Source organism: Nanorana parkeri, unplaced genomic scaffold, assembly GCF_000935625.1.
Source record: "Nanorana parkeri isolate BGI_ZX_2015 unplaced genomic scaffold, ASM93562v1 scaffold823, whole genome shotgun sequence".
Taxonomy (NCBI): domain Eukaryota; kingdom Metazoa; phylum Chordata; class Amphibia; order Anura; family Dicroglossidae; genus Nanorana; species Nanorana parkeri.
Window position 1 is genome coordinate 760293 of NW_017307091.1, and position 10712 is coordinate 771004.

General features: G+C 48.1%; 1 protein-coding gene across 1 annotated transcript in view; it reads left to right on the plus strand.

The window, feature by feature from the left end:
* FAM189B (family with sequence similarity 189 member B) overlaps positions 1 to 5000 on the plus strand; it is a 12856-nt gene extending 7856 nt beyond the window's left edge. Inside the window, exons 5-13 of the mRNA XM_018565251.1 lie at positions 741 to 848; positions 943 to 1103; positions 1728 to 1827; positions 1906 to 1990; positions 2025 to 2027; positions 3012 to 3557; positions 3729 to 3800; positions 3930 to 4171; positions 4430 to 5000. Coding sequence (XP_018420753.1) covers positions 741 to 848; positions 943 to 1103; positions 1728 to 1827; positions 1906 to 1990; positions 2025 to 2027; positions 3012 to 3557; positions 3729 to 3800; positions 3930 to 4171; positions 4430 to 4603 — 1491 coding nt within the window. The 3' untranslated portion in view covers positions 4604 to 5000. The remainder of the gene's footprint in view (positions 1 to 740; positions 849 to 942; positions 1104 to 1727; positions 1828 to 1905; positions 1991 to 2024; positions 2028 to 3011; positions 3558 to 3728; positions 3801 to 3929; positions 4172 to 4429) is intronic.
* The last annotated feature ends 5712 nt before the right edge of the window (positions 5001 to 10712 follow it).

Consider the following 10712-nt stretch of genomic DNA (forward strand, 5'->3'; position numbering starts at 1 on the left):
GAGGTACAGAAAAGGGCTGGGGAGCCGGAGGGGGTAAAATATTGAAGTAGTTGGTAAGAATCAGAGGTAGGTAGAGAGGTAGGGAATGAAGGGCGGTTGGAGGTAAGTGGAGGGAATGAATGAGAAGAGGAAGGATGTAAGTTGTTGGTCATAGGGTGAGGATGGAGGTAGGTGATGTGGGGTGAGGATGGAGGTAAGTAGTATGTGATAAGGACAGGATGAAGGTAGGTGATGGGGAGAGGATGGAGGTAGATGGGGGGAGATGGGGTGAGGATGAAAGTAAGTGGAGGGGAGATGAGGAGAGGAAAGGTAGGTGGTGGGGAGATGTTGGAGATAGGTGGTGGGGGTGGGGAGATGTTGGAGATAGGTGGTGGGGAGAGGATGGAGGTAAGTGGCAGTGGATGAGAACAAGAAGGTGGGGTGGGGAGAGGATGGTGGTGGGTAGGTGATGGGAGATCATTTTCTCCCTCTAGTGGCACATGTTCAGGTTGGAGATAAGTGGGCCGATAATCAGGATGGTGGGGGGCATTCAGATGGCATTGGGGTGCTTCTCCTCTGATAAGGACAGTCAAAGTGTTGTATTTTTTTATCCTCTGTATTCTCATACATTCTCTGTATTTTCCCCCATATTTGGGAACTCTTCCCCATCGTGTTGCCTTCACCCCGGGTCTCAGCTTTTTGCTTTTGGTGAGTTGCTGGTGGCGTTATGTTCCTCTCACTTACTCACTTGTGTGTTGTAGGACCTCTTATTCAGTGTTTGTGGCCTCACCATCTTCTCCACCATCATCTGCACCTTGTCCGCTGTCATCTGCTGCGTTCAGATTTTCTCATTGGATGTCATCCATGTTGTAAGTCCCATACCGTGCGTGTACACACCCAGCTTCCATCATGGTTGCCTTTCTCCAGACCACGCACACAAATAATGGTTTCTCTGTCCCTCAGCTAGCGCCTCACCGATCCACCTCCATCAATTTGGAGTGCTTCTCCCCCCAGGACACCATCCTGCAGAGCATGATTGAATGCGAGGAGTTCGTTCCTCCGGTGCCACCTCCGCCATATTACCCTCCAGAATACACATGCAGCTCCGAGACTGACGCACAGAGGTAAGTGACCTCCGGCTGTTATCCACATCAAAGGACCCTCTTACTGTCTTTGTTGCATGTAGGCCGTGTAACGTTAAAATACAATTCCGAATTCTCAATCTAATATATGAGGGCCTCTTGATTTGACCCACTCTTTATAGCTCCTCATTAAGCTTCAGTTTAGCCTAATTCTGTGTTCTTCCTCTGCTCGCACTTGAGATTTCTCGTGTTCTCCTCATTTTCCCTGCAGGCCATTAGACACTCCCAATGAAACAAGTCAGTCTGGCTTGGCCATATCTGACATTTTGGTTATTGGTGGATGTTGGAGTGTTGGGTCACCCAGTGATTTCTTTCAACTCTTTGGGAAGCCAGTGGCGACATTTTACTGACCCCAGTGAGGCCTCTCTTTTCCTGGTGCAGTCTCTGTAAAGAAAATGATAAGCACACTCATGTTTGTAATTACTGCAGCGGGGGGGCTTGGAGATCTCATTGCTGGTGCCACCAATGGCGATCTAGTCCACCATCATGCTTCCATAATCGAACTATTAGATTTGGATAGAGTGATCCTTCCAGGCAGACAGATGTAGACTGCTCCGTAAAGTCTCCAGAGTAGCTCACTGACTGCACTTCTGTATGTGTTTCCAGCATCACTTATAACGGCTCAATGGACAGCCCCATCCCGCTCTACCCCACAGACTTCCCTCCCTCGTACGAGAGTGTCATGGGGCTTCGGGAGGACAGCCAGGTAGGGACTTAGCACTCATCTACTGCATTGCGAGGCTGTCAGTTTGGTGAAATTATCTAGACTTTTTCATTTCTGCAGGCCACTTTGTACGATGCCCAAGCCCAGCAGAATTCAAACCACAGCATATGTGATCGGAGAGACTCCACTGGACACAGCGGGAATGGTGAGATGACGCTAGATTTAGTGGTAATAGTGAGATGGTCATGATAGTAAACTAGGTTTAGCGGTTATGGTGGGATGGTTGAGATTATAGACTAGGTTAATGGTAATGGTGGGATGGTTGAGATCATAGACTATTTTTAATGGTAATGATGGGATGGTCAAGATAGTAGACTAGGTTTAGCAGTTATGGTGGGATGGTTGAGATAGTAGACTAGGTTTAGCGGTTATGGTGGGATGGTTGAGATAGTAGACTAGGTTTAGCGGTAATGGTGGGATGGTTGAAATCATAGACAATTTTAATGCTAATGATGGGATGGTCAAGATAGTAGACTAGGTTTAGCAGTTATGGTGGGATGGTTGAGATAGTAGACTAGGTTTAGCGGTAATGGTGGGATGGTTGAGATCAACCACTATTTTGAATGGTAATGATGGGATGGTCAAGATAGTAGACTAGGTTTAGCAGTTATGGTGGGATGGTTGAGATAGTAGACTAGGTTTAGCGGTAATGGTGGGATGGTTGAGATCAACGACTATTTTTAATGGTAATGATGGGATGGTCAAGATAGTAGACTAGGTTTAGCAGTTATGGTGGGATGGTTGAGATAGTACACTAGGTTTAGCGGTTATGGTGGGATGGTTGAGATAGTAGACTCGGTTTAGCGGTTATGGTGGGATGGTTGAGATAGTAGACTAGGTTTAGTGGTTATAGTGGGATGGTTGAGATAGTAGACTAGGTTTAGCGGTTATGGTGGGAGGCTTGAGATAGTAGACTAGGTTTAGCGGTAATGGTTGGATGAAGGATATAGTAGACTAGGTTTAGCAGGAACAGTGGGTTGGTGGAGACAAGTGGGAAGAGTAGTGGTGGTGGTGGTCAGCTGGTGGATCCTGGGTCCATTATCATCCAATTAAAGTGTCTGTCTTGCATTGGAACGTAGAGAAGTATCTTATGAGATCTGGTCCTGGTGTTCTTTGCCCTCCATGCCTCTCTTGTGTTGGATGATGATGGTGCTTTTTTTTTGCAGACAGCAGCCCTTCTGAAGATTCTGTCTTATTGGATGTCCAGGGTTCGGTGCGGTCTGTGGATTATGTCTTGTATCGCTCCATCCAGCGTAGCCGGGCTGACTACTGTTTGAGTGTGGATTGCGGTCAGTGTGGACATCACCAGCAGAGCCACACCCTCAGCCTGCAGGGGCCTTTTGAGGACGTGTTGGTTCCCCATATTAAAGGGGGACGCAGTTTCTCCTGTTCCACACCTAGTTCTTGCCAGGACCCTCCATCCACTGTGGGAAGTGGCACCACACGTAGCTGTAACAGGCTGGAAAGTGTTGGGACACGGGCTGGTCCGTGTTTCTCTGAGTTGCGAGTAAAGGGGAAAGTTCCTCGTGGGAGGGAGCTAAGCCACAGCTCCGGGTGTTCCCTCCACCACACCTCCCCCTGCCAGACTCCAGACTGCCCCCACCGCCGATACAGTGAGAACACACGGCCTAAAGCTCTTTGCACCATTCAGGCACCGCAATTTGTAGTCCGTTCACACAGTGACCCTGGAATCTCCTCCATGTTCCAGACAGGTGAGAGAGGACGTCATGGTTTCTCCCTTTTTACATCACTGTGGAAAAAATGTTTCTACATTCCAAGAGACAGACCAGTCACCCCTCGCTGATGATGTCACAGTGGAATATTTTCAACAGTTTGCTGGTGATAACGTCTTGGTATCTAATATTTCTTCTTCTATTCTGCAGATTTTGGAGATGTGGATTATTTGAAGGTTCTAGAAGAGGACAACCTTTTCCTCTCCTCTGTAGATGGAGCAGGTAAGAGAGTCAGAGGAAAAGCTTAATCTATGATGACCAATGACAGCTTCCAATTGGCACCTCCCAGTTGTACCAGATTCTGCTCTGCTATTCACGTATTGTGTGTGGCTTTCATGTCTGTCTCTGCAGCTTTTTGCACCGAGGCCAGCCTCCGAAGACACCACCTGCCCGCCTCCCCCTTACTTCTTCGCACGGGTTCAGCTGGTAAGAATCGCTTCCTAGTGACAAACAGGACGATCCAGCGACTCTCTAGAAGCGGTGCTTTTTCCCTTGGAGACCTGAAGGGAGGGCGTAACACCCGGATGCTGATGGCCCGATTCCTGAACCGATCCCGAAGGAGCCTAAAGGAGGGCGGAGACAACACAAAGCAGGTGAGGGAAGGCAGGACAATGCCTTATGACATTGCACATCCATGGAAGGTACTCTCCCGATGCATCAGAATCCATTTACTGGTACTCAAGTGTAAGAATGAGATTAGAGGTACAAGGATTATGGGGGCATTTTACAGACACATGAGCCCTTTCTTAGGGTCATTGGTGTCTTTGATCATTTGACAGGGGGCCAGGTTCGATAAAACCACTTCTGCCATTCATGGTATTGACCCCTCTTGTTTGTTTGTTTTCCCTCAGCCTCTGAAGAGTCCACTCCCCCTGGACCCCGAGAGACGGCCCGTCAGGATGCCCATGCAGAGTTGCGGAGACCTCAGCTCCACTTCTTCTCTCCGCCGCCTCCTGTCTGGCAGTCGGCGAGGAAACCGGCGTCCACACAGCCTGAGTGGAGCGCCAAAAGAGAGCTCGGTGTGAAGAGAACATTTCCAGGAACATAGTGACTGCTGACCACCCAGAGCCCAGCATGGGCCAATCGCACCCTGAGGTGACCTCACAATAAGTGACCTTACAGTACTCAGTCCACGAGGCCATCCAAGTCCCTGGCTTTTCTTCGAAATTTCATTTCATGCTCAGTTTTCGCTACAGAAGGGCTAACACTCAGTTGCATCCTCTCCACCACACGTGGCACACTTCACATTGTCCGTGACGGTAGATAGCGCAAATCATCCACCGTTTTCAGCTTTTCTTTCCTGAACCTCAAACATGACCTGTGCGTTCAAGGGACTTTCCAGGTGCATTCACACTGCCACAGTTCCTCTGCTGTGATAGGTACATCTATTTCTGACTCCTTCAGTCCATTACATTTTTATTTTGTTCCATATCTGGTTTGCGTGCAGTCAGTGCATGGGATTGCACCGTATAGAACCCTGCAGGACGCGCGCTATACACATCCGAAATGCATGTAGATGCCCTTGCGGTGCATTGTGGGAAAATCCGCTGCATGCCAGGAGCCGAACTGTCCTCTGGTTTTATATGCATGTGACTACACTGCCCAGGAAAGACGCTTTCTAGAGGCGCGGACATGTCCCTGCCCGGTTCATTGTAGGAGAACACCAATATATCATTCTGGAAGGGATTGCCGGTATGGCCATTCCCAACCAATCACACTGCAGCTGTGACTTATGTACAGCAGCTTCGGATAGTGTAAGGATGCTTTTGATTGGTTATCATTGGACACTTCCTTCTGGTCACAATATAAGAAGTATCGCAGCTCTCCCTGTAGACCTTCCATTCTGTACAATCTGCTACATACAATCTGTCCTTTACCATCGGCCAACCCAATATACATTTTGTTAGCTCTGTTCAATCTCTACCCTAGCAAAGCTTTGTCTGCAGCCTATTTTGATCCCGGTGAAGCCTTACAAGTCACAAGGATACATAAAATCCAGAACTGATTCAAACATTATAAGCCACGTCAGAGGAAATTCACAATATTCCTGGAACCGTGTGGAGTGTTTCTGATATTGGCGACTCTTCGGAAAAATACAATGTTGTGGATTCTGGGTGGAAAAGGACAGGTCGCGTTTACAATGATGATGGGAAATGAACATTATGTGACTATGGATTGTGGAGGAGTAGGAAATTGTCGGTTCTGTGTGTATATTGACAATAAAAGTTTCCACATTTAACAGTGACGTAGAATCCTTGTCTGTTTGTTAGTCAGATCATTCATTTCACCAACAGTCTTCCCTTGTGTAGACAGCCTGTAGGTAGGTGCAGTATGGCCTACGGCCACTAGATGCCCCCATGGGGCCCTAGAGATAGATGCAGCTCTGGCCTGGGGAGTCTCTGTGTCCCAGGAGAGTTGATTTATAGGGGGCGCCCGAGAGGGGAGAAGAGTTCAGTTCAGGAGTTCAGTACAGGAGAGCAGAAGTCTAAGACTGTATGCAGAGTCTCTGGAGAGAGACTGATTTTAAAACATAGGCTGGTCCATGGGAAGGACAGGACCAGGCCTAGGACTATGTAGAGCTACTGAGATTCCCCAGTTTCCCCTGGAGGGGGAAACCACCGAGCTAGGACTGACAAGGCTGGGATTCTGAAGAATAGGGAGAAGCTGTAAGACTGACGATATTTGCCAGTGGGCCTTTGGCCGAAGTAAGTCGTGGACTCTGGGCTGCACCTTGGCTGTACCTCTCTCTCTCTAAATTGTGTCACTATGCAACTATCAAGAACTGTGCTGTCATCCCACCCGGGGGTGGCTGAACGTATGCTTTGTTCTGTTAATACTTTCAAGTAAAACCAAGAAAAGACTATCTGTGTGGGCTGGTTCTTCTCCCTCCAACCGCTGAGAAGGTGGGGTTCTACAGGAGTGTGATGTTGGACTGTAACGTGGCTGTAACCATCCTGAGGAGGGTAGGTGTGCAAAGAGGCTATGCCCGACGGGGTGCCGTTCATGGTGGCCTTTCTCCCTACGGGGGAGGAAGCGCGGAATACCGTAGAGGCGGTTGAAGCCTTGAGGCCCTGTGTGCACAGTACTACACGTGTGGGAGTGTTTGCACGAGGCCAGAGCCGTGGCCCCTGACCGTGGGGTGCCTGGTTTTGAGTTGCATACACAGGGTTACACAGCCAACCCAAAGGGAACATACACGCAACACCCCAAGAGTGAACCCCACCTACAAGCCTGACAGGAAATCCCTTCTGACTGCAAGACTTAGAAGGGATTGAAAGGAAAAACTGAATGTGTTATGTAGGCCACCCACATTGAGGGAATTTAGAAGAAAAATGTGGTGCGCATAGTGCTGCCCGCCACTTACATGTGTGCATGATCTAAAAAGTTGGCATGGTCAATAAGGCGGCTGTATGGCTTGCGGTGTGCAACCTTCCCCACTTTGCATTCCTATGGACAAAATAGGGCCTGGGGGTACACTGAAGAGATTGTGGAAGTTAAATAAGCCCCATTGTTTGTGTCAGTGCCAGCAATGAAGGCCCCCAGCAAGTGTTAGGGCCAGCAATAACCCCCAGCAAATGTTAGGGCCAGCAATAACCCCCAGCAAATGTTAGGGCCAGCAATAACACCCAGCAAGTGTTAGAGCCAGCAATAACCCCCAGCAAATGTTAGGGCCAGCAATAACCCCCAGCAAGTGTTAGAGCCAGCAATAACCCCCAGCAAGTGTTAGGGCTAGCAATAACCCCCAGCAAATGTTAGGGCCAGCAATAACCCCCAGCAAATGTTAGGGCCAGCAATAACCCCCAGCAAGTGTTAGAGCCAGCAATAACCTCCAACAAGTGTTAGAGCCAGCAATAACCCCCAACAAGTGTTAGAGCCAGCAATAACCCCCAACAAGTGACAAGGCCAGAAAAACCCCTCAGCAAGTGTTAGGGCCAGCAATAACCCTCAACAAGTGTTAGGGCCAGCAATAACCCCCAGCAAGTGTTAGGGCCAGCAATGATAATCCTAAGCAAGTGTTCCTCCTAAAAGTGATAACCCCCAGCAAGTGTTAGGGCCAGCAAAAAACCCCACCAAGTGTTAGGGCTAGCAATAACCCTGAGCAAGTGTTAGGGCCAGCAATAACCCTCAGCAAGTGTTAGGGCCAGCAATAACCCCCAGCAAGTGACAAGGCCAGAAATAACCCCCAGCAAGTATCAGGACCAGCAATGATAATCCTAAGCAAGTGTTACTCCCAAAAGTAATAACCCCCAGCAAATGTCTGGGCCAGCAATGATAACCACCAAGTGTTAGAGCCAGCAATAGCCCTAGCAAGTGACAATGCCAGAATTAACCCCCAGCAACTGTCAGAGCCAGAAATAACCCCCAGCAAGTGTCAGGGCCGGCAATGGTAACCCCCAGCAAGTGTCAAGGCCAGCAATGGTAACCCCCAGCACAACAATAACCCCCACCTCAATAACAACCCCCAACACAACAATAAACACCAGCACAATTATGACCCCCATCACAACAATAAACCCATGGCTTAATATTAACCCCAGACTCGATATTAACCCCCCACCCCAAAAAAACCCAGCAGTGGTGTTTAACAGTTTACATATCTTAATTACTTATTTTCAGCAAAGGCAGCAGGGGCTATGGATGGGGGTGCTTAAAATGTGGGGGGTGCTGGAGCAAACTCAAGCATCTCCCTGGCAACAGGCATCTCCCTGTTGCCACCACTGATGGACCGTCACAGAAAGTAATTAGACACTCGCTGAAGAGGAGAGAGCTATAACATACAAAAAGGGAAGGCTGGGCTTGGGAATCGACTCTTCCTGGAGTATTCAAGATTTTCTAGCAAACTCAGAAGCAATTTGCGAGTGAATATAAAAAATGATTAATGGCAAGGAAAAACACTGCAAGTGAGCATTTATATACTGGATTTTTTGACTGATATCCTGGCTAGGATAGTAGGGGGATGGGAAATATAAATACGCCCTACAGACGACCCTAGTTTTAGCACCCTCACACAGCCAGCAGAGATCCAGCATGCTGGTTCATTTCTCAGCCCAATGTTCCCTCCGATTCCTGCAGTCATGTCATGTCACTTTATTTCCGGAGACACTTTACAAAGAGTGTCTCCCCCCCCAACAAAGAGAAGGATAATATCAAGACAGATGGTTGTGACATCAGAGATTTATTGTGTGCACTGTTGGTCGCTTTGGCTTTTGTTGACTTTATGGTGAATGCTGTAAGTGAATTCCAATAATAGGGTTCCTCCAAATATTATTAGATGCTCCCTGAAGCTCCAGCAAGGGCTGCCACCCCACTTCCCGGTGGTCTTCCATTTATCATTTGAGATCCTTCTTATGGCTCAGCAATGGCAGCTCCATGGGAGTCTTCCATATAGGACCCCTATAAGGTTTAGAAATGGCTATCCCCAGGGGCCATCCATATAATAGTAGAGGCCCTCCATAAGTTTCATTAATGGCTTGCCGCGTTGGGTCCTCCCTATATTATTAGAGACCCCCCATAAGGTACAGCAGGGGTCCCTCCTCAGGGGTCCTCCATATATTATTAAAGACCCCCATTAGGTCCAGTAATGGCTGCTCTTCAGAGGTCCTCCATATATTATTAAAGACCCTTATAAGGTCCAGTAATGGCCACTCCTCAGTGGTCCTGCATATATTATTAGTAACCCCGTCATAAGATCCAGCAATGGCTGCTCCTCGAGGGTCCTCCATATATTTTTAGAGACCCTCCATTAGGGCTAGCTAAGGCCACTCCTTGGGGGTTCTCCATATATTATAGGAAACCCCCATAAGGTCCAGTAATTTGCCACGTCTCAGGGGTCCTCCACATTTTATTATATACCCTCCATAAGGTGCAGCCTATGGCTGTTCTTTGTGGTCTCTTCATGTATTACAAGAAAGCCCCATAAGGTCCAGCACTGGCTGTTCCCTTGGGGGTCCTCCATATAAGAGACCCCCATAAGGTTCAGGAATAGCTGATTCTTGGGGGTCCTCCATATATAATTTGTTTTTAAAAAGTTCCAGTAATGGCCATGCCTTAGGGGTCCTCCATATATTATTGTAGACCCCTGATAAGGTCCCCAAATGGCTGATCCTTGGGGTCTTCCATATATAATAAACCCCCCAAAAAGGTCCAGTAATGGCCACGCCTATGGGGTTCTCCATATAGTATTAAAACCCCCCATAAGGTCCAGCAATGGCTGCTCCTTGGGGGTCCTCCATATATTATTAGAGACTCTCCATAAGGTCCAGCTATGGTCGTTCCTTGGAGGTCCTCTATATATTATAAGAAACCCCCATACATGGAGGTCCTCCATATATTATTTAAAAAAAGCCATCAGCTCCAGCAATGGCTGCCCCCATGGGAGTCCTTCATATATTATTAGAGACTCCCATAAGGTCCAGCAATTGCTGCTCCTTGGGGGTTCTCTATATATTATTATTATACAGGATTTATATAGCGCCAACAGTTTGCACAGCGCTATACAAAATGGGGGAGACAGTACAGTTACAATACAATTTAATTACAAGAGGATTAGATTATTAGAAACCCCCATAAGGTCCAGCAATGGGTCCTCCATATATTATTAGAGATCCTCCTTAAGGTCCAGCTATGGCCATTTCTCGGGGGTCCTCTAAATAAAAAAAACCCCATAAGGTCCAGGAATGGCTGATCCTCGGAGGTCTTCCATATAATATGACAGACTCCCATAAGGTCCAGCAATTGCCAGCCCCCCAATGGCCCTCCAGATATTATTAGACACCCCTTTAAAGGCTCCCATATGGTCCAGCAATGGCCATCCCTGGGGGTCTTCTCTGTGACCCCGGCAGAGTCTGTAATCACCAGAGAGGCAGTGGAAGACCGAAGATCAGCATCGCAGCAAGAAAACCAGCATTTTCAGTGGTCATCAATGGCTGCCCTGTATTTAGCTGAGTCTAATGGGAACACTGATGAAGGACGGCAGCTCTGGGCTGGTGAAGGTGATAATAGGAAGGAAGGACACCTTCCAGCACAATGTCATTGTTTTGTACTGCCAGGAAATTCCAGAATCCTCAGCAGGAAACAACAATAGAAACAGTGTATCTGCAGGCGGGGCACATGACTGGGACAGGTCACATGACT